Genomic DNA, 25,123 nt, shown 5'->3' on the forward strand with positions numbered 1-25,123 from the left:
GCAGTGTATCCTTTTCCCTCTCTTTCATCAGTAAGTCATTGCTCACCTTGAGTAACTATCTTCTCTTTTGATGGCCGACCTCTGTTGCATCGCCTCAAATTACACTGGACAAAAACAGTTTTGCCACCCTCTTGACTGTCTGGCTGAAAAATGGGCCTGCTCTCTCTCATGGATGCGTATTTACATGCATGTTCGTGCCACCAGTGCTACTTGTATTCAATGCTGCATTTTGAGAAGGCGACCTACGGACAACGGCGACCTACGCAGTGACACGCCGACTCACTCATAAACAAAACAGGGGCATCGATCACGCGCCGCAGATACCGCACTCGAAGCAGGAGCTTGTCTGCGATTTCTAGGCAGGGATGAGCAATCGGAGACTAGAGGCTTGAGAGGATTTGGGATGGGCCGAGGCTAGGAACATCTGCAGATCCAAACGAGCTAGAGAGGGGGAAAAAAAGAGAAACGCTGTGTGTGCAGATGATGCAACAGCAATGCAATGGTGAGTCCAGGACGCGAGCTGAATTAACACCAAGCCGCAGGAGGAAAAACCCAGCATTTCTCTTTCTCCGGCAAGGACATCCAATTGTCTTTTGGAAAAATCCTGCCCAGAAACTCAGGTTTAGGTTGCCCAGAAACAGAATTTTCCTCCCCGTTAACTCAGTCTCTCGATAACACGTCAACCCAACGGAAAAAAAAAACATTCGTACTTGTACATTTTTCAAAGAAAGCTTGTTTGGACCTTCAAAACGCAACTGTCTAAAAAATAAAAAGCACCTTACACATTAATTTAGGGTGCAATTCTCACTATTAACTAGTTGCTTACTAGCATGCATATTACTAGGATATTTGCTGTTTATTAGTACTTATAATAGTACTTATATAGTACTTATAAAGCACACATTAACACCTTATTCTGCATGACCATTTTCTACATCCCTTAATCCTACCCAATACCTAAACTTAACAACTACCTTACTAACCATTAATAAGCATTATTTAGAAGTTTATTGAGGCTAAAGCCGTAGTTAATAGAGAGAATTGGACCCTAATCTAAAGTGTGACCAAAATCATTATACATTTTTTTTTGTCCATCTGCACCCCTCAAACATGGAAGCTAGCTGTGAGCTACAGCTAAACAAGACAATGCAAACAATCTCAGACTTTGCAAGCTGGGAGTGATAGTCATTCGGTGCATGGCGGCAATCTCCCCTACGCTAAAAGGCGTGCAAGGAGAAGATGTTAAAGTCCGCAGCATGTTTCCTGTAGCTGCTGGTGACCAGTACAAATGGCCTCTATTAGCTGTGCTGAGTCACGCAGAGCAGCCAAATGAAAGTGCTGGTGAACGGAGGACTCAAGAAACCCCCCCCCCAGCCCAGGCCTGCATGCCCCAAGTACCCGGTTTTCTCCATCTAAATCTCTTACACTGTCAACTTCTCTTACTCAGTTTAAAACAGAAGCCCATTCCTGTGCTAAACTCTCTTTTAGTCTGTTTTCATCCATCTTTTTTTGTTTTGTTTCTCCTCTTCTCCTGCTCTCTTTTTCAATCCATCACTGTCCCAATCTCCATCCTTTAGCCAGTGTTGTAGAATTCAGCTCTTTCTCACTTTCTCCCGAGAGACAGGAGTCTAAAGACTAGATAACTGATGTACAGAATCATTACTTTGGCTGCTCAGGCATGAGGATGAATGAAGCACCCTCCGCTCAGTGTCTCATTAGAGTCTACACGTAAAACGCATCAGGCTTTATTCAGTCATCTCTCCAGATGCGTATCAAGCATGGCGAAATCAAATGTATGCCCACACGCCACGTCTGCATATCAAAAACAAAGCTCAAAAAGTAGACCATATGCATGAGAATAATGACTATCAAAAAATAGAATTCAGCAGCATAGTACGAAAATCCAGCGTCTCCTCCTACGTGCTTCTTTATAGCATCAAACGCGTTCCCTCTCCACCTACACTCATCACAACTTCAAACGCTCACGCTTCTCAACGATGTTTGCTTCTGGTGTTTACCAGCAGAACGCGGGATCGTTTTCTTGACGATTTTAGATTCTGCTGAAAATGCACAGCTAGCAATTAAAGGCGTAGTTCCACCAAAAAGGAAAATTCTGTCATCACTTACTCAAATTCATGTCGTTTCAAACCTGTATGACTTTCTTTCTTCATTGGAATACAGAAGATATTTTGAAAAACTTTGGGATCCAAACAACATTGGACCCCATTGACTTTAAGTGTATGGACATTTTTCACAACATTCACAAGAAAGAAAGTCAGACAGGTTTAGAACAACAAGAAGGTGAGTAAATAATGACAATTTTCAGTTTGTGTTTGGATGTGATCTCAACAGCACTGGCTTGCCATGCCGCTCTCTCAGTCTGTCATGTGAATATCTAACCAATTACCTGCAAGAAGCAGAAACTGTGTTTAAGTGACACCGATATTTGCACTGAAAAGCTTGAAGTTCTGGTTCCGTTATCCTAAGACCCCAACTGAGAGCATTCAGGACCTCATCTCAGCATGGAGTGTAATGGTAAATCTTGAACGATGTGTGTAGGAGGGTAAGTGAGTGAATAAATGGATGACAAAACCCCTTCTAGCCTGTGAATGGAAAGAAAAATCGCATGATTGGAAGAGCAGAGTCGGCAGAGACATGCAGCAGGCTGGAGGAGGTGATAACGTGTGAAGAGAGGAAGTGGGTGGAGGTGGTGATGGATGAAGGGCCAAGACGGAGAACTTCCTATAATGATGGAAAACAAAACAATGCGATCATGTTAATGATCAAGGAGGGCAGACTACTGTAGGAATAGAATATTTATGGAGCTTTAAAAAATAGTCATTTGTTTGAGAGGCACTCTCAGAAAAATAAAGTACTTTTAATTGTTGCTTGGTAGCTTTTAGTTTGTAACTGAGGCAGATCCTTTAACGTCCCCATGAAACCAAAATTGACAAATCTTATTTTGCAGTGTTTAATTTAAGTGATTATTAACTACGACTTTTGCCTCAAACTCCCAATTACTGCTTATTAATGGTTAGTAAGGTAGTTGTTAAATTTAGGGATTGGGTAGGATTAAGGGATGTAGAATATGATCATACAGAATAAGGGATTACTGTGTGTTTATGTGAGCCAATATCTTAATATGCATGCCAATAAGCTGATAGTTTATAGTGAGAATTGGACCCTTAACTAAAGTGTTACCTCATTATTTTTTAAATGCATGTGCCCTTGCAATCTTTAATCAAAAACATTAGCGTTCCTTCCTCCTAGCAAAGACATTTCTTCTCTGATGACGTGTTCACCAATGATGTCTCCACTCCAGGAACCTGTCACTCACATGATGAGATCGCAGCAATTAGCAAGCAATGATCCAATCAAGTCCCGCCCTACATTTTTTGTTTTGTTTGAGAAGCCGTTTCACTATGTCACAACAGTGGAGAAAAGATGACTGCAACTTCTGACTAAAGGGAAAGTTTGCCCAAAATTTTTAATTCTTTCACCATTTATTCACCTCACTTTCATTCCAAAGTGACCTTCATTTTATGGAGTCAAAATATCTGCTCAACAGAGGAAATAAATGCATACAGGTTTAGAACCTCATGCGGATGAGTAAATGATGGCAGAATTTTTTATTTAAGGTGAACTTTAAGGGTACACGTTAGCACTTTTTAAGGGTGCTGCCCTAGTGACAAGGTATCACTGTTCCTGAAAGTGAAGGGAAAGGTCAGTTTTAAAAAAACAGCATATTAAGTTCTTGAAGCAAAGAGAGCTCCAAAGCGGACAGGCTCCAGCGTACTGCAGGGTACGGAGAGAGCGGCACTGCTGCCAAAGGGAAATAGATTTTGAGAGACACTGACGCCAGTGCTTATGCTGTGGAGAGGGAGTGAACGAGTAACTAAACTCAGTCGTAACATGGAGCCAAGCAGGCCTGACGACCACACTAGTGAATACGGGCCCTGCAGTGGGGGATGGGTACAAAGGACCATATATTGCAAAAAGGAGACAGTTCCTAGAATCAGCCAGCACGACTCCCCATAGTTCACAAGCAACATGATTAACCACTGGATGGGGAGTACTCCAGCGGTGCTATTAATAAAAGATAACCTCCTACCCTCCCCAGATCCGCTTCTCAAAGCCACATTTTTGCTAGGCACATACAGAGGACAGCTTTGTTTACTACAACGGCGGGACTTCATCCCTGGGGCTTGGGTAAGCAGCTTCTTCCCTCGACTCCCAGGGTTGGGTGGGTAAATTAGCCACTGATGTGACCCTAAAGCCAAACAAGGTCCTCTGGGTTGGGGATCAATTAGACAAGCCTGTGAAATAATGACACCCCTGGGAAGATCTTCCTAGGGAGACCCCCTTTGGACCCTTGGCTGAGGGCTTCAGGAACTGATCATTCCGAACACACCACAGGTACAATACTTCAGCAGTTATTACCACACTGCAGGAGCAAGCGAGCGCACAAATAAGGCACATTTGCGGCTGAACCTAACCGGAGACGCGAGTTGCTGCATATGACACCAACTGGCAAAGAGAAGATAAGCATGCCGGAGGTAATTATAGTTCGGCTGCTGTTACTTCTAGAACACACCACACTGAAATGCTATTGTGTGGACTGACTGTCACCATAAATTAATATTTTATTGTGAAGCAATACAACAGGAACAATCATGGCTACACGACCCCAATTAAGAGGTTACTGGACATACCCTTTCAGTACAGATCCCATCCTTGCTCATAATGTTCTCTTTCATTGTCTTGACGGCTGCCATTTACTTTTATTTCTCGCACAATCATACTTAGACAAAAGACACAAGATAATAGGCTACTTGTCTCAGATAGTATACCAGGGAGTTTTTGTTGTGCACACAACACGATCTCTAAAGAAAACTAATTGGCGGAAATGTTTATAGAGGCTCACACACGCACGAGTAAACACACGCATTCTTTTTTTTTTTATTGTGGTGGGGTTCTTTCAATTGGCTCCTATTGTTTTTAAACTGAGCTAATAATACTTAATACATCTCAAAGTTTCTTTTCATACATTTTCATTAAAATATTATTTAGTATGTTAAATAATTAGGACCATTTGCTGGAGCCCGCAATGTAAATTTTTAGGCTTTTCTTTCCTTGAATATCTAGTCACCACAATGTAGGTAAAAATCTGACCCCCCCCCCTCCCCCCCCACCACACACACACACACACACACACACAGAGAGAGAGAGAGAGAGAGAGGGAGATGGAACAAGTCTAAATGGATTTATTTATTTATTTTGATGACTAACAAAGTGATGGACTTGTAAGCGAGCTGGACCTCAAGACAGCTTCTGCAGAACTCTACAGGGCTTTTAACCCTGGGTTAATGTCTTTTTCAACACTGTGTAAAGACCAGTTTTAACCCTGGGATAAGCACACATTCCACATTTGCCATTTTGGAAGTGGACCCGCTTCACTTTTATCCCTGGGTTATGCTAGCACCGCTTTATCGACACAGTACGACGCTACAACGTTATGTCGAGATGTTTAGCAACAGACACCAATCACAAACTGCCTCAGTGCATAATCTCATTAAATATTCATGCGCTTTGTACAGTCGCTGAAACTTTCACGCGCCGTGTTTAGTCTCCTCGTCTGAGGGGAAACAGTTAAAAATGTCGAACAGCGAGGGCAGACGCGTTAAATGGAGAGATGGAGATTCATTTTGCTCTATAGTGACTTCTCACACAGATGAATAAGCAGTTATTAAACATGTCGCGTGCAATATTTGTAAGGCGTTATTCACCTTAAAAATATTCAAGAACGTTAAGGTTTACAAATGCACAGCGTGGAATCTCAAAACTTGACAACACAGAATTAACAACTAACTCAGAAAGTGTGAACATTGTGAAATAGAGTAAGATACGTCAATTTCAAGAGTAAAAAGCCCATACCCATCTATCCCTCCCCCGCCACCCCATCCTCAAAATAGGATCGCGTAAAAACCGCTAAGTAGCCTACCATTTGCCTTATGTTGCAATTTATCAAAATTCGCTTCGCGTTGGATACGGAGCAATTCTAAAGCAATACTTAACTTTCGTAGTAAACCAATGAATGAATTATTCCCTAACATATTTCATGTTAAATTTATGTATGCATAAAATAGCCCGTACATCCAAGCCTGTTGTTCATAGAATTCGATTTTATGATGGAAACGGAGGCAAAGCAAATCAAGACATAGTGCAGGAATAAAATGGGAAACTGCTCTCGCGAGCGAAACGTACCTTTGTGCATGCCAGTGAAGCGGTCTTTCAGGACTGTGAGCTCGTAGATCTTGCCAAATTCCTCGAAGAGCGGCCGGAGGTCCTTCTCGTCCAGGTTGCGGGGTATCTGTCCTATGAATAGTTTGATGGCATCGTGGTCCTTCATGGGAATGGTGGCGCAGCTCGCGGGACTGTGAGTGTGGCTTATTCCGTTCACGAGCCCGTTCGTACTGGCCGCTCCTCCATGCACCGCGGCGTCCACCTGTCCGTTCGTTAAAGTTGCCATGTTCACCGCGAGGACTTTCAGCTGCTACGCCTTCTGAAGTGTTTCAAATGACGGGATGAGACGTCCTACTGTGGTTTTCGCCGAAAATGTACAGATGCAAACACCTACCATTGAACACAAGTCAAATATCAAACGCGTTTGGTCGTCCAGGCGGAGGCGTGTTTCCTTGTATTTGTCCCTTACTACTCAATTCATTCATTCATGTAATAAAAACGAGAGAAAGAGAGAGAGAAAGAGAGAGAGAAAAAGAGAGAGAGACAGACCGTGAGCGTTCGCTTTACCTCCGTTCCCCTCGCCCCTGCTTCTAGCTACCCTTTTATTTTTTGCATTGAGAAGTCGGTATGGGTGTCCTCCCGGTTTAAACCGACAGGGCTGTCTCAAACGCGCTCAGTGCAGTGGGGAGGAAGAGGAGAAAAAGCAGCTCCCTTTATGTCACACGACGCTCTCTCTCCCCCTCTCGTCGTTATATAGTAACATGGTATGTTCCGCCGAAGGAGAGGGACTATAAATAAAGAAAATATCACATTTACACGGCTCTTTGTACGCTGCCTTGTGAATTACGCACCTTCTGAATGACCAATCTGTTTATATATTTTTTTTAAAAACGTGTATGCAATGGTTTTCCAACGCACTCCAATGCATAATGTTCCCCTATGTGCATTTTTCGGGAAAGCATCAAAGGATTCACCCAAATTCGCTGTAAAGCGCAGAGGGAGCTAATGGACAGCGACAGTGCTGAAACGCTCGGAAAGTGCAAGGACAAAAACAGCCTTATGCATGCAGCCTTTGATAAATCCTTTGAATGTTGTTGTTATTATTATAGTTATTATTAGTAGTAGCACTTATTCGTAAAAAATGTATTTCGCTGAATGAGAAGCAATGCCTCTTTTCAAATGCACGAGCCAGAAAGAGGGCTGTGAGCTCCTCCGCGCGGTGTGTACGAGCAGGGAGGCGACACGTGTGTGTGTGTGTGTGTGTGTGTGTGTGTGTGAGTGTGTGTTCAGGAATGGGGGTTATACAAATACAAATCTGTATCATAGTTGGTTCTCAATGAGGAACCTTTAACCCATTCAGACCCAGTGTCCATTCCAATGAGCATGTTTTGTAGATTTTGGCTCAATGCATTTTTAGATTGTGCTACATAACATTTTTTTTCTTGCTCAAAAACCGTATTTTGAAATGAGGTAGAAAAATATGGCATGATTTGAACAAGTATATCACACACACGTTGTGTTTTCATGTTATATGGGGACTTTCCATAGACAATGATTTTAATACTGTAAAAACGGTATATTCTATCCCTTACACTAACCCTACCCCTAAACCTACCCATCACTGAATTTTTACATTTTCAAGAAACATCACTTAGTATTATTTATAAGCTGTTTTCCTCATGGGGACCAAAAATGTCCCCACAAGGACAAGGATTTGGGATATTGCCATGTTTGTGGGAACATTTTGTCCCCAATGTCTATTGTAATGGACATTACAAACAGCAATTGAAATCTTTTCATAAAACATTTTTTTTATTGATTCTCACTTATGGCTACTGGCTACATTTAGAGTAGAACTGAAGCATAGTCATATTTTTTGTGTCCCTGGAACATAATTCAAGAGCAACGGGTCAATAGCTGACATTGGAAATTCAAAGTACTCTTTAGAGAGATTATGTATAGTTACATCTTTTCACTTAGACCTTACTTTCATTGGATTTCATCAGTTAAAAATGCTGTTGAGAATGACTAACACTTCAACACTTTTGCTTCAACAATAAACTCTCCCTTCTTTTATCTCACAAAAACAGTGTCTCTTCAATTTAAACATAAATTCCATCAATGAGTCTATAGAGATCTGCTGTTCTTTCTGATCAGGAAAAACAACCTTGATGTCATGAAGACTGCTTGGAGGTTTGAGTGATGTCTCCAAACATCTAACCTGAGCCCTGAACACCTCTAAAATCCCACTTATCCACGATATGAACCGCTGTTGACAGTCAAAGCGTGTATGCACAAGTGCAAACGTTGCATGCAAGCTTCCAATTTCCACACCAGAGCACACAACCACAGTGTTTTTCATGCTGACAATGACACACCACTGTCGAGAGCAAAGCACCTGCTCATAATGATGGGAAATTGTAGGCTGCCTCAGAGTTCCTGCTGAGTACGAGGCCCACGGTGAACAACAGGCGTACATGTGTTCGGCACCGGCACGACGGCAGGTAGGAGCGCTCAAGCGAACTCAAAATGGAGGAAAACAATAAGCCACTTTAGATGAGGCCTTCTGAAGGCACTGAAAAGCAGATGACGTAGCTGTTTAGAACAGTTGTTCTCAATTGGTTTCGCTTCAGAACTCACTTGAAGTTGCGATCCAACACAATACTAAACGGAAACGTAACCCATGAAGAACCTTTAAAATTCATGGAAACTTTCCACTGCACAAACGGTTATTTGAAAGAAAAGAAAAGGATCTTAAAAATGCGATTTTTCTTAGTGTGAAAAATCGTATAGTCTAAAGAATATTTTTCATTTCATAGTTGTTGTTTGTTTTTTTGTTTTTTTCGCAATTGAAAGATTTCATGGATGTAAAAAGTTCTCCACCGAGCCATTCATGCTAATTATGCACAATCATGTGATTATTGTATTTCATTATTTGCATTTAGCATTGTTTTTGACCATGGTCTACAATCACACAAACAACCATGCAATCTACTTTTGGGTCATTGGTTGAGAAGTACACTTTTTCCATAAGGTTCTTCAATGATCCTTTAAAAATGACTAAGAACCATTTTTCTCAGGTTGTTGAGTTGAAAATATGGATCTTGGGAGATAATAAAAAAAAAAAAAGTAGATAAGATCAGTGATACGTATATGTTTAAAAATAAATAAATAAAAATCATTAATGAAAATGGAAAAAATATAAATATATATATATATATATATATATATATATATATATATATATATATATATATATATATATATATTAAATAAATAAATAAATAAAGAGAATAAAATACGTTCTTTGAATATTAAAGGTTCTCCATGACATGTGATTGCAAAATCCTTTTTGGTTCTAATTGGAACATTAATTTTAAAGAGTTCATGATAACACAATAAATGCAATGAATTACATCATGCTACGCTTCCTAGAAGAGCGACTTCTCTTAATTGCATTCTTCCAAATAAGTAATTTAGAGCTGAGAAGCACTGGTATCTACACTGCATCTCTTACAGTTCCATGTGCTCTTACCAAAGGTCAACTGGCCAAATATTAAAACACAGTATTACTTCGAATGTGTTTGGCCTTAACGATGCGATTTTAAATATTTGGATGTGGTCCAAAGCAGCATTAAAAAGGAAACAAAATACACTCCGTGGCCCACTCACCTACCGCACTCAGAGGCTGTAATGGCCCGTTAATGTCATTTCGGACTGTCAGTATAACCCAGCCCAGCTGAGTCAGTCCGCTTTCTTTGGCAGGGCACTGCTCTCGGTTCTGCAAGCATACCCTTGGGGCCACGCTGCCCGAGATCACGCCCGACTTGCCTTGAGCCATATTTATACAAGGACGAAATGTGTTAGCACAAATCATTATAATTATGTTCTGTGCGTAGTATCGCAGCGATTATATAAGTTATGTTGCCATTACGGTTCCCTATAGTCTTTCTCTTCACCCCTCTCTCAACTCTTTTGTGGATTTCAATATGGCGCAAGCTGACCTAAATGAAAAGCATCTGATGAGCACGTCCATCGTCGTGATAACAATAATAATCATATGCAATTAACAGGTAATTTATGGAGCGATTGGTCTACAGAAGGTGCCCCGTAGGACACTGGGAGCGTGGTTTGATGCAGCTCAAATGAACCTGGAGTGGAACCGAAAAGCTCCAATCTAAATTTCAGCAGAGGAGTGGTCTCAAGAGGAGAGTGTCACATCTTCATCCTAAAATTTCATCTCAGCGGCATGTCTATGCGAATGAGCCTTACAATCAAATAACAATCATACTTTTTTTTCTGTCAGGAAATAAATAATAAACCCAAATGTTATTTTCTTCGACAGCAGGCCTGCTGCTAAAAATAAGCACTGGTGTTCCACGCTTCTGCATGGCTGCTGGAATGACATGGCGCCGCTGTCCATGGTGCTGAAATAATATCACCAAGACACAGATAGTCAAAACGCAAAGGTTTCATCATTATATATCGACTAACCCTCTCTAAAAACAGGTTTACATGAGAGATACTTCTGAAAGTAACAAAAGCCTTTTTTTAACACCTCTCACTTTTTGACAATAGAGTGCACTGAAATAACTTGTGCCCTTGGAACACTACTTTGCATCAAATCCTGTTCCGGTGGGTTTAATTGTTGAGGAAGGCAAATAAACGAGTGGCAAATGAAATTCTTGCAGGGCAGCTTGCACAAATAGATTGATAATGTGCGCCAGCCGGCGTAAAATACGTTGAGGATTCGATATTACCTGTTCTGCATATTAATGTCTCTCCTAACCTGTCCTTCATCCAGGACAAAGTTCTAAATCTCAGGGAGCCTTGAGCCTCGGAGGCGGTTCATCATCTCAGTGTAATTTAGGAGGACGAGCAGGGAAAGGGCAGAGAACTCCAAAAAAACTTTGACAGAGCAGTGCTAGGAAAAAGACGCAGAGGTGAGCGAATTGGAACCTATAAATGTGAGGAAGAAGAAAGAAAATCAGACATGTGACTCTAATCAAATGCAGATTAGCAAATCAACAACAACAACTAAATAAGCAAGCATACGAAAGGTGATATTCTCAGATCCACTGAGATTACTGCATGTGCAAGTATGAGAAAGCCTCTCTTGAATCTAAAATGAACAGCTACACTGCTAAAAAGGATCTGATGTTTCTGACAATAAAATAACTAACTATTTGGATTAACACGAAGGGACACATATATGGAAGTTTTCCATTTAATTATTGTTTACTCTAGAGGAGCTGCTTATCGTGGGAGCGTTGAGAGGTTTTTTTGCATCAGAGGGTGCCGTTGGTTGTTAGTGCAGTATTGAAAACAGATTAGCGCTTTACCACTTGTCACAGTTGGGCATTTCTTTCAAAATTAAATCCTGATCACAACTCTCAGATGACTCTCAAATTTTCCACCCCATTGTAGAAGATAACACAGCACTGAAACAACATTATCCCAATTCAGAACACAAGATGAACTCTCTCAGGGGAAAAGGCCAAAATGTAGAGTTTATAATATAATATAATATAATATAATATAATATAATATAATATATAATATAATATAATATAATACTTGGTAAATTTTGGGGTCCATTCTTTTAATCATGAAAAAAGTATCACAGTTTCCACAAACATATTAAGCAGCAAAAATGTTTTCAACATTGATAATAATAAGAAAGTTTCTTGAGCACCAAATCAACATAGTATGATTTCTGGAGGATCATGTGAAACTGAAGACTGGAGTAATGACTTTTGCATTTATGTACTTTTTTGGTCATGCACCTGGATTTAATTTTTTATTTTTTTTTGCTGGGACTTCAAGTTTCTTTGAAAATTCAGCTTTTCCATCACATGAATAAACTGCATTTATAAAGTATATTAAAATTGAAAACCGTTATTTAAATTGCAATAAAAATTTCACAATTTGACTGTTTTTACTGTATTATTGATCAAATAAATGCAGTCTAGATGAACATAAAAAATCTTACCAACCCCAAAAATTTGAACGATAGTGATTTTACTTAGTGTAATGTTAAAAATGATTATAATGTTAAATTATTTTGTACATATTATTTACAAGCAAAATTTGAAAATAAAAAGTTGACATTTTACTTTGATAAACAAATATGTAAATAACTTTTGACCCTAAAGCTTGAATGTCAATGTCTTTAGCATCAGCAAAACTCTGTGTATATGCGTATTAAATATATTAATATGAACATAATTTTATTTAATAAATATTTATACAAATGTATATAAATCGTCAAATAAAAGGATTGCAGTTAAAAATTACAAAATTTCTTTTTTGGGTGTCCTATCCCTTTAAGAAAATGAATAAGGATTTGATTGCCTTCTTTTGACTAACAACTCCCTCCTCCACACACACACTTTTTTTTATATTTTAACAGCACACATAAACGCTTCCCATGATGCATACTGATGAATCGCACAACACGTGAATTCCTTGTTACTTTATCCCCACCAGGACTAATCCGAGAAAGAGAGAGAGAGAGAAAGGTTCTCACCTGTATGTGGCTTCTAACTTCTCTTGATGTCAGTCCCATCTCTTTAATCAGTGGTTTGGAATCCTGTGACCTCTGACCCCTCCCCTGTCTCACAGCACCTGTGCCACAGCCAGACGTGTCACCTCGCTGTCATGTCAGCTCTTGTACAGTGAGTGTGGTGTCTGGGTGTCTGGCTCCACAGAGCCCCTGATTGCTCCCCCGGGAGGGTGTTCGAGAAGGTGGGCGAAGCCACCTGCTACTGCCCTGCAGCGATGGAGGAGAGCGGAGGGCCTGGGGCTCAGCTTGACTGCTAGAAATACAGCACATCGTGCTGCCAAGGACCATTCCAATAGGCGGGAAAGAGAAAGAGAAAGAGAAAGCAAGATGAAAAGACTGCATGGTTGCGACATGTGACAATGTTGGCTCCTTCAAAGTGAAAAACTGTGCCTATGGAGACAGCAAAGTCACTCAGGACCAATTTTCCTTCTGCTAAACCAGGTGCAAGCAATTACATGAGATGATTGGACAATCAGTCAGTCTCAAATACTCAGAAGACACCATAAACTTCCTATCATGTGTTTATGTTTCAGGTGCGGTTTCTGGGCAGCAACCACTCCAAAGGGAGAGAAAGGTGACAATGGAAAAAAAAGCTCCGACATGCTTTATGAGGTATTTTCTGTGGAAATAGCCAGCCTGTCAGCCGCTACAAGAAGGCATAAACAACCTGTTGTACCTTTTAACTGTTGTATCCTTTAAAAAGACCCAGGGGGAATTTTAAAATACTGCCGCTGAGCTAAATTACTTGGGGCCCTTTGGGGACCCTTTGCAAGAACCATATACAATTGTTCTGTGTAAAGTATGCAACAGAATACCCGGTTAAAAGGAATTTTGTGTATAGAGATGGGACAATATTATCTGTATAGGAGACCATTAAGTGCAGATGAGTGTCAGCTATGTTATTGGCCCCGCCAAGGAACAAATAACACATGCCATATGTCTTAGTGTGCTTTTCACTATAACTACTACAGCTATGGCCTGCTTTCAAGGCATTTAATAGCAACAAGAACACTGCAATCTACCTTTTACATTAACTTAAAAAAAAAAATTAAGACATGCATGCCACTTCAATCTGTATGGGGATACACCAGCTACATAATTGATTGTGTTAATGTAAATACATTGAATTAAAACATGATTCCATTTGCTTCAACATGAACACACAAAATAATTTATTTTACAAAAAAATGGCATTTAGAGGCTTTTGCATCTGAACTCTCTTTATATATATATATATTATATTTATTTAAATGTACATTAGCATTCAAATGTTTGAGGTCAGTACGATTTTTTCATTAAATTCATCAAATGTTACAGTAAAAGACTTTTGTAATGTTACAAAAGATTTATATTTCAAAATAATTAATATTTTTTATTAATCAAAAAATCCTATAACGAGCATCACATTTTCCACAAAATTATTAAGCAGCACAACTGTTTAACACTGTGATGATGATAATAATATGAAATACTGCTTTTTCTGTATTTTTTATCAAATAAATGTAGCCTTGGTGAGGTTAAAAAACTTCTTAAAAACCATTTTAAAAATCGTACCGACCCAGACCCTATACTTTTGAACAGTATAATTTCAATTAAATTTCTATTTAATTCTAAGGAACCCAGCATGCTTAAAAATAAAAACCTTATTGTGAAATTGAATTACACATGTGCTTACCCTGAGGCTTGACAACCACAACTAAAACATATCACAACAATATACGAAGGCTTAATTGCTGTGCAAGAATGACAGTTTGTGAGAAGTTATTAATGTAACCCACACTGAGCTTATATTAAATTTACAGCAACTAGTCAGCAGGCTGTCTGCATTATCTGGAACACCTTTAACAAATGAGAACAGCTCAAGAATGCTGATTATGCTGATAGGACATGCTATTATTCCAGCAAAATAGAATAAATATCTTTGAGCTTTCAGTGTTTTTAGGCTACTAAATATGCATTCAGAAACTAGATTCTTTATATGCACTGTGGTTTGTCAAGCTCATTGAAAGCATGTCAAGTCTGTGCAAGTCTTTTCAGAAGCCACTGCAATTGTGCAACGTCTCTTGCCAAGTTAATGTGGCACAAACCAGAGGAAATGGGTTCAATTAGATGTCCGACCTCGCCAGGCTTCCCACACCTACACGTAAGGCACTTAAGCAGAATTACAAAGACCTCTACTGGATTACAAGAGCAAATGTTTGTGTCTGCGGACATCCAACCCATCGTCTCTGACATCTGACATGGGCCATGTCCTCGGTATTGGCACGGTCTGATCACGCTCCGCTCCTGGGAGAACGCGGAGTAACTGTAACGCTATTATCTAATGACGGGGTTGAGATGCTGTGCTCACATAGTGTATATTTAGAACAGGCCCCAGGGTGCTCTTTGGGAGGTTAACATCCACTGACCCTGACGCGACCTTCTCTCTGGCACCCTGCCCGACCCATTAGACTTGGCTTTGCTTCTTAAAAGCATTGTTAGAAAGAGCCAGACATCAAGCAAACATACCTGAATGAGTCGGTGGGGGTGGGATGCAGATAGACTGTCACATTTCCATCCATATCTCCATTTTAGAGAGCCTGTAAGCTGCACAGACAGAACACATAATGTTACTTAACATCAGTGTGCAGTGGCGCCAAAATAGCCCTTTTAAAATTGTGGGCATGATGGATTTTTTATGACATGATGGCTCGTCTCATGAATATTAATTTTAATAGGAGGTCAAGCTGGCATACACTTTCTCCAAACACATATGCTAATTAATATTCATAAGCCTTTTCCATAGTAGGATCTGTGAACTTGTGAAGATATGCAGAGTTGTTTGGTCTTGTTGATGCTGATGTCTCTCCAGCATCTTGGACAGGCAATATCAGACTTTAGGGTCAAATCAAAACAAAATGTCAACAACTTAAATATCATTTATCATTAAATATCATATTTAAATTATTTATCGATTATAAATAAAATGTACAAAATCATTTAACATTATAATAAATATGAACATCCAAGTAAAAACATTTTAAAAGTTTTGATTGTTTATTGTTTTCATGCTTTTAAAAGAAGTCTAATTTTCTCACACAAAATTTGCATTTATTAACAGAAATATTGTGAAATATTATTACAATTTAAAACAGCTATTTTTTTATTTTAAAATATTTTGTAAAATGCAATTTTTACCTCTGAATGCATGGTAACATTTTCAGCATCATTGCTGCAGTCGTCAGTGTCACATGATCCTTCAGAAATCATTACATTTTGCTGATTTGGTTCTCAAAAAACATTTCTTATAACTATCAAACAATTATGTTATTAAATCATTTTTGTGGAAACTGATACATAGAAATTTCAAAAGAACTGGTTTACACAATGCCATTTGTCCACACATGGCAAACATCTGACCATATGACTTAACCAAACCTGAGACATTTTAACCAACTAATCAGCCAACAACAATTAAGCTATTTGTGACAGTGGATTGACCCTAAATGTCCGACTAAGTTCAGTTGAGTTCATTGGCCCTCTCAGTTATGGTGCTCTTTGTGATGGGTGTATATATGTGTGTGTGTCAGGATAGTGACACCGAACAGCGCGCTCCCACAGCCCCTCTTCCCACTCCACCCGTCCATCCGTCACAGCCATGATCTTTAGCTTCATTAGCATGAGAATGGGGAATGATGAGATAGCTTGCATCAAATGCCAGCCGCCCGGGAGACGGCAGCGAAGAGCTGCCCGCCCCTGATACACACACACACACACACACACACACACACACACACACACACACACACAGAGTACCGTAACCCAGAGACTCATTTTAAAGAAATAGTTGCAGATTTGCCACACACACACACACACACACACACACACACACACACACACACACACACACACGCACACACACACACACACACACACACACACACACACACACACACACACACACACACACACACACACACAGTACAGCAGAAAGAGCTCTTTCATCACATCTCCTCAAGGAGCATCTGCCAGATATCTTTAAACTGGTTTGCACTCTGTCGTCTGAAGTCACTGCAACTAGTTCAAAGAGTCGCGCAGCTAACGTTCACTTCTGTTAGAGGATCTGCTGACTTTTTACAATGTATGCTAAGCGGATACTGGATGTTTAAAATGTGATTTTTTTTTTTTATTAGAAAAAAAAGTTCAAATACGCAAATATAAATATTATTAATTTAAATGTTATATCATTCATTTAAATATTATATATTTATTTAATTTAAATATAATAAATTTAAATATATTTTTTTAATTATTAAGGTTTTCTCAAATTATATATTTAATATATAAAAATATATTTTATATATATAAATATATATATATATATATATATATATATATGAAGAGTTCAGATGCAAAAGCCTTTAAGTGCCATCTGAAATTTTCTTCTAGAATGATCATTTTTATCAAGCTTGTATATTTAAGTTAAGCAATTTCACTTAAATGACAATTAATAGGTCATTTGCATTGCCATTTAAGTGAAATTATTGAACTTAAATATACAAGCTTGATAAAAATGATCATTCTAGAAGAAAATTTCAGATGGCACTTAGAGGCTTTTGCATCTGAACTCTTCATATATATATATATATACATACATACATACAAATACATTTAATATTAAAAATATTATATTATATATAATTATTAATTTAAATACATTTTTAATATAAAACAAATTTTAACCTAATAGTTTTAAAAAACTACATTAATTATAACATAATTTTCATCATTTACTCACCTTCATGTCGTTCTATAACTACAGAACATGACTATTTCGTAAATGGAACACAAAATAACCTAGCATTATATACAATATTATAATGTATAATAATTTATAAGTATTTCAAAAAGTTTAATGAAAGTGAAAGGTTGCCATACTGTAGCTGTTCTGGTCATTCATATGACTTTATATATATATAAAGCAATTCGGACAGTGAAATTTCTCCTTTTTTTGTTCGGCAGAATGAAAGCCATGTATCTTTAAAATAAAATGAGGATGAGTAAATAATCATAGTAGTTTAATTTATGGGTGAACATAAGTTGCTGAACTAAAGTGGAGCTGATTATAATGTGCTCACAATATACATGGAAATGTTCGGGTACTGAATTTAACACTGCTCTTGCATCATCTTTTGCAACAAATGCGAAATGTGCTCTGCATGAATGTGTGTGTGTCTGAGTCATGCACAGATGACATTAACATTTATATATGGACTGTAGACAAGATAACACAACAATCTACCTTCAGTATTATCATACAATAAGTGCAATACGCCGACAGAATACAGAATGAGAGAACGAGAGAGATGAAGAGAGACGGTAAGAGAGGAAGGGAGGGAGGCAAATTAATCATTTCATGACTTTCACAGGATGTAGAGATTGCTCACTGTTTTCTTGAAAACACCCTCATTAGTATCTTTCCTCCAAATTAAGCAGCAGACATAAGCTAAAACGGTGTAATCTAGTAGTCTGTTGAATTATGGGTAATAAGGTTATGCCATTCTTTGTTAAGGATTCATGTTAATAATTTTTTGTTAAAGATTGTGTTGTCTTTCTTCTTATAGTACAGTACTGTATGTACATTGACAGACAAATACTAGTAACAAATTAGAGGGTTATTTATGTTCCTTCATGTTGCTCCAAAGCTGTATGACTATTTCCTTCCTACAAAAACACACAAAATATTTTAAAATATTTACAAACATGTCACAACAGCTCAGACTTCACGGAAAGTCATATGGGACTGGCGTGACATGAAGCTGAGTGAATACAATTTTTATTTTGGGGTGAACTATTACTTTTAAGCTTTTAGGTTTTCATTCGTATCTCTATGGACACGATCTAAAATTAATTTGCACAGAGTAGATTCAAATTCAAGCAGATAATTGCGGAAAAAAACTTTACTAACAGTCATTTTAATAATTTTCTAATTTTGCAAGGCCTAATTGCAGCTCTAGTAATAATTAAGTTTCAAATATCATTTAAAGTCCACATTTAGATTTCTGTTTTCATCTGGCGAATGCTAGAGTATGCAAATAAGGTCTGCAAACAAACCCTTAAGATGAAAGGACAAATCTTTTATAAAGGACTGTTATTCTTTTTCATATCCTTCCACCTCCTCTATCTGTAATTAGGAAGGCAGAGGAAGATGATATTTACTGTAATTGGCTTCTCAAACATCTTAATTAGCAGAAATCCAGTAAAATGCAACTCATTAAGAAATTCTTTGCCATGTGATACATCAGTAGGTTATTTCCTTGGTAACTTGATGGAAAGCGAGAAAAGTTGCACTTCCCCCTTACATAAGAGCTCTCACACACAAACACGCATACACACACTCCGTTTAGATCACACTGAGTTTTCCCTCTGAAACAGATGTATGTAATGTGGACACAGCTGTTGAGGTCCATCTCCAGTTGTGCTTCCTCCTCCTAATGACCTCCATATATCTATCACACTCTCACACACACACACACACACACACACACACACATATCAAAATAGCATGGATCGTCAACTACGGCACCCTGACGAGCACAGTCTCATGGGGACAGAGGCTCGCTCACACACACGCACGCACACACACACACACACACACACACACACACACACACACACACACACACACACACACACACACACACACACACACACACACACACACACACACACACACACACACACACACACACACACACACACACAGGTGTCTGAAAAAGTGCCTGCGGTGGTGACTCAGATGCTCTTATTCTATCAGATCTCCTCCTGTGCCATATGGGAGTTGTACGTGAATGTACCTAATTACCATATAAAAGCAGGTCAAGTGTCCAGTATCCCAGAACATTGACCCCTTTTAGTGTCGCCTTGATGTCTCAACTCACAGGCTGCCTTGAAAGCATGCTGACTGCTGTTGAACTTGATATTTTTCACTCACAACAACCACTGCAAGAGTGGTCGTAGCCTGAACGTGTTGTGTAAGTTGTTGTCGAGGGGCAATATTAATTAGAGATGAAGTTTGGGGACAAGCCCATGGGCTCCCAGAGCTCCTTAAATTGCACATACACACATCTTCACTCTAATGCGTCAGTAATTTGTTCAATGCTCAGGGGGGTGGGGGTTGTTTCCAATGCTGCAGGACCGCCACATAAACACAAGAGAAACAACAAGACTCACATGGCATCATCTCCAGAGAGATAAAATACCGAAATCTCAGTGCAACACTTTTCCAGTGTGATTCATTGCAGTCAATACAGTCCACCTCATTTTATAAAATAGTGTAAACAACTGAACAAATTCTGATGTATTTCTAGCTCATTTAACCCCTAAAAACACTGGTAGAGTAACCAGTCAAGTTTAACCAGTAATGTGGTAAATTAGGGTTTAGTCACATGCAGCCTAACTTACTTGTAGCTCAATTGAAACAAAAAAAAACTATCATGGAAAGAACAAATGATCCCATTGAGCTTGATTCGAATTAATAGACTGAAAGAGGTGGAGAAAATCTCTTAAACAACATTTAATAGAGCAGAAAATAGCGGTAAACCTGATTAAATCTGAAATATAAGCCACTTTCCACTTCCGAGGCCGAACGGTTCTAAGAACGGTAAGGAATAGCTCCAGTTAAATTTCCAGGCGAGTCTGGCATGGCACAGCACCATTACAAACTGTTCTCGGCCCGGAATTCTCAGCACAGTTGGCTAAATGTGTGGAACCACGCTGATAGAATACGTGTAGTGACGTCGCCACTCAGAATTTTGTAATTTGTCTGTTGCCTGCCTGCCAGTTCCTCTGTAGCTGGCTAAGCACGCTATTTGAGCGACACAAATTGATAATAGAATTAAAAGAAATATCTGATCATCCTATTTACATCTCATATCTGTAAGCTCTTGCGTTACCAAGGCAATGACTGACGCATTTGTATTACATTCAAAAGAGCTCCGTTATCAGCCCCACAGTGGAAAATGAAATCATACCCGTACTGGCTGGGCCGGATCGGCATGGAATGGAACGGTTAAGCAATGAGAACGGTTTGGGCGGACAGTGGAAAAGTGGCTATTGAATCTGAAACACACTAAAAGTTTGTGATCAAGATTTTTTTTAAAGAAATAAATACTTTTATTTGGCTTGGATGCATTCAACTGATCAAAAGTTACAGTAAAGACATTTATAATGTTAAAAAGGTTTCTGTTTCATATAAAACTTTCCATAAAACAAAAAAAAAAACAACAATTTTAAATATTTATAATAATAAAAAGATATGTGACCTGATCCATCAATTTACGTCACTTTGACCCAGAAAAATATTTCAAGTTTTATGCACTAAAAAGAAAAGTCTTGGTGTACATAGAAATACAACAATTATCATTGGAAAGAAAAAAACTTTCCTTTTTACTTCAGTGCACAGAACACAAATATCTTTCTGGGTCAGAGTGACTCAAAATGAAGGAGCAGGTCACATATAAATGCACAAGAACATTTTCACAATGCTTGACATAAAAATGCAGTTAACTAACTGACATATCAAGTGATTTATCTAAGCGGCAATCTTCCTGCCTCTCGCTTGAAACCAACACAGAAGTAAACGGACTTAAACTGCAATTCATCGACTGGCCGCTAGAGACTGGATGCAAAAGAGAGTCAATCCCATATAGCCCCCATGTTAAAATGCCCAACTTTACAGCAGAAAAAAATGTGTTTTGGTCTATATAGCTAATTCTACCCTTCATGACAACTGTAAGGGGGGTGAATTTTTTAGAACTCATCCATTTAAATAATATTAAGCCTTAAAGTTCTGCATAATTAAGGGCGTGGCCACTTGAGTGACATGTGGATTGCCGCTGCTGTCACTATTAGCCTTTTGTCTGCTGTCTGTTAGTTGTCACTTCACCTCAGCTAATCCCACCTCATTGCCCATTTTTGTTTATCCGGGAGTGACGCGCTACTAAAATGGCGACGGCCGGCTGCGCCCACTTTGGGCTTCAAAAATGCTCTTCAGAAACCTACGGGTGATGTCACAGACATACTGACATCCATATTTTTTTAAGTCTATGGATTTATCATGAAATCACACACCCTCCCCTTGATGAAATCCAATCACAAGTGGTCACTAGAGATGCATCTGAGATGCACGTTTATACCATGTGTAAACAGCGATTGGTTTTGATGACCAAACATGATTGGATCACGCTAGACAGATGCTAATACAGGTCTAAACAGTGATTAAGTCCATATGGTTCACAGTGCCTTATAATGTGTGAATCTCTGCCATCCTAACATCTAGGTTTATGTTTTTCTCTAGAAAATTGTATAATTATACATTTGATCAGTATGCATGTTCCCAGTTAATATAAAGCATGACATTGGCATTGCTAGCACCAAACTCCACAAGTTGAGCTACAGGAGCTCCTTAGCAGTTAAGCAGAATAAGCAATTTCAGCAATAGGCCTAACAGACCCAAACAAACACGACAAGCAATTATCCATTGAAAATCTGCTGTTTCTGTTCTGATTTTTTTCATGTAATCTGTCAGAATCATCATAGGGACAAGACAGGAATGATTAAAAGGAAGGCTTTGTACAGTTGGGCTCCCAAAAACCCATTTTCCTAAACTCACACAGCTGCAGTCTGTGTCTTTTGGCTCGGATTCCCCTGCCTTGTCAAGACACAGTTTAGAAGGAAAGCGAGATGTCAATACGCATTTCGGGAGAGTAGGGAAGCAGGCAGGAGTCACCTGGCTCACAGCATGACAGATGCCCCACCGAACCGTCGAGAGAAAAAGTGCCACTGAGAAACTCACAGCTGTCATGCACATGCAAAGATTTCAACATGAACATGACATCTATCTATCTATCTATCTATCTATCTATCTATCTATCTATCTATCTATCTATCTATCTATCTATCTATCTATCTATCTATCTATCTATCTATCTATCTATCTCTATCTATCTCTATCTATCTATATCTATCTATCTATCTATCTATATATCCATCTATCTATCTATCTATCTATCTATCTATCTATCTATCTATCTATCTATCTATCTATCTATCTATCTATCTATCTATCTATCTATCTATCTATCTATCTATCTATCTATCTATCTATCTTTCTATCTATCTATATCTATCTATCTATCTATCTATCTATCTATCTGACAAAATGGTAATCAGTCTATAACATTTTTTATTTTTATTAATTTGAATAATTTGAACGTTTTTTAAAACAATCGGTTACTGGATTGTGTCATCACTGGATGAATTAAGTGTTTTTGAACAAATCTCTTGAATTAATGATTCAATGGCAAATACATAGTTCTGTCATGAAACTCTAGATGCTGCAGGCTGATGGGTCCTTAACACAAGCTGATGATATTTACAACATTAATTACTGGCACAAGCTGATTGGTTCATGTTGCATCTGCAGCCAATGAGCTTGCTGCTCAACATGTACAGTAAATGGCTGGTTACAATTTACTGCTATAGCATACAAAGCTTTGTTGTCTTTTTCTCAGTCTCAAAGTTTGTCTTTTTGTGGCTAAAAATATATATGAATTTGTCATTTTTTCTTGGAATTTCAATTCATCTTAATTGTAATTCCAGTTGCAATTCTGCACCCTAAAACTGCTACGGAATTGAAATTGTATTCTCAATTCAATTCTGAATTGCACACTAAACTGGAATATCAGTTCTGTATACTGTTGGTTTGCTGATTGTGGTAGAGCTTTGTTTTTGTCTCTTTGACCAAGCGATTTGGTACACATGTGACCATCTGCAAACCTGTATATTTGTGTGGTGAGTGACCAAGTCCCAGGGTCTGATGGGGTTTCAGGCAGCAGCACAGGCTGCAGGAAAGATAAGATTCCTGGGTGGGTTGTCTGCAGGCAAGGGCCTCTGTGCCCTCCTCCACAGGCCTGCGGCGAGGAGAGGAGGGGAGTGTTATCAGGGCAGCACAAGGCAGGCTGGGTATACACTCCCCTCCCCCTGCTTTTTTTACTTTCCCTCTCAGTTTTACTTTCTCTCACCTGGCAGAACTGTGTTAATGAACGTGCACCCCTGCTGTGCCTTCCTGCCCACAGGAGCAATCTCCCCATTCGCCAAGCTAAACATCTGCATGTTTCTGTTTGTACTGTATGTTTCAACGAGAGTGAATTCAGAAGAGTGGAACTGCAGGTGGGAAACAATTGTCTCTCTCCAGAGCTAAATATCAGTTCTGGGAGAATTGAGAAAAGAGGAAGTGTGTCTAAGTGAGAGTATATTGTGGTGTGAACAGCAGCAGCAATACCATTTAAACTGATCCCAGTGGTGCTACTGGTAACGGAAGTAAATGAATAGAGGGAAAATCGAACAATGCATGCCAACTGACAGAAAGAAATCCAAGCAATCACTCCCCCATCGCAATTTCCTATTGATGAAAAATGAACGCACGTTCTCCAACAGCCTGCTAATAACAAATTAGCCTGTTTGTTAGGGAAAAATGTAATCAGCATGAGGAGGTGAGGAGACACTTGAAGGTTAATTGGAAGCAGCTCTTCTGTAAATGTCAACGGAAATTTAGGATCTGCTCTCAGTCGTTGACAATACACTCAGAAACCTTTACTTGGGTTAAGCTTCCTCAGACCGTGACATCGCTGGTTGTAAAAGCCCTCTTCTCTTGCTTCCTCTCAGAACAAAGAGCAGGGTGACTAAAAACATGGCAAATAAACAAATATACTTCCTTTGTGTGGGAGAAGCTCTACTCCAAAACCTAATGCAGAGAACCCAGACAAGACAGAAATTTGTTTGAAAAGGAACTATTTGTGGAAGATCAATCTTTTGAACACATTTTAAAGCAGCATTCTTATATGAAAAGTGAGAAGAAAAAGTACCATTTCAGTTCAAACTTTCACTGCTGGACAAAAACAGAAAGCTGGGGTGGTTAAGAAGTAATTTACGTGGAGCAATACTTATTGGCTGGAAAAAGATGGAGAACAAAGGAACTGGATGTTCAGACCTATCTAAACGTGGAGTAAAAGTAATCCAGAATTGCTTGATGAGCAAGGTTTACTGTGAAATCTATGGCTAAATTTACCACAGGGAACAAACATACAAAAGAGATAGACTAAGCCAGTAAAAACATTAAGCGCTGGAGGATATTCTGAGAAGACAAAGGCCATTTTAATCTAAAAGCGAGCACTCGCACAAATGTTGGCAAAGCGAGTGTCCGTGCTGCCATCGAAATGACCTGCCCAGAATGCTGTTGGTATTAAGACAGTGTGGAAAAACACACAACCAATC

The 25,123-nt window shown here is 38.9% G+C and overlaps 1 protein-coding gene across 14 annotated transcripts in view; it reads right to left on the reverse strand.

Annotated features, from left to right (window-relative positions):
• Positions 1–6,529, reverse strand: part of celf4 (CUGBP, Elav-like family member 4) — a gene marked incomplete at both ends in the record, with an annotated part of 97,577 nt that extends 91,048 nt beyond the window's left edge. For 9 of the 14 annotated variants that reach the window (XM_081390754.1, XM_081390751.1, XM_081390760.1 and 6 more), the window contains one exon: positions 6,265–6,412. In XM_081390754.1, coding sequence (XP_081246880.1) covers positions 6,265–6,409 — 145 coding nt within the window. Of the gene's footprint in view, positions 1–6,264 lie in introns of all 14 variants that reach the window. The other 5 variants (XM_081390749.1, XM_081390758.1, XM_081390756.1 and 2 more) reach the window with 1 other exon arrangement.
• Positions 6,530–25,123: the final 18,594 nt, after the last annotated feature.

Source organism: Scardinius erythrophthalmus (assembly GCF_964197995.2).
Source record: "Scardinius erythrophthalmus genome assembly, chromosome: 17".
NCBI lineage: Eukaryota > Metazoa > Chordata > Actinopteri > Cypriniformes > Leuciscidae > Scardinius > Scardinius erythrophthalmus.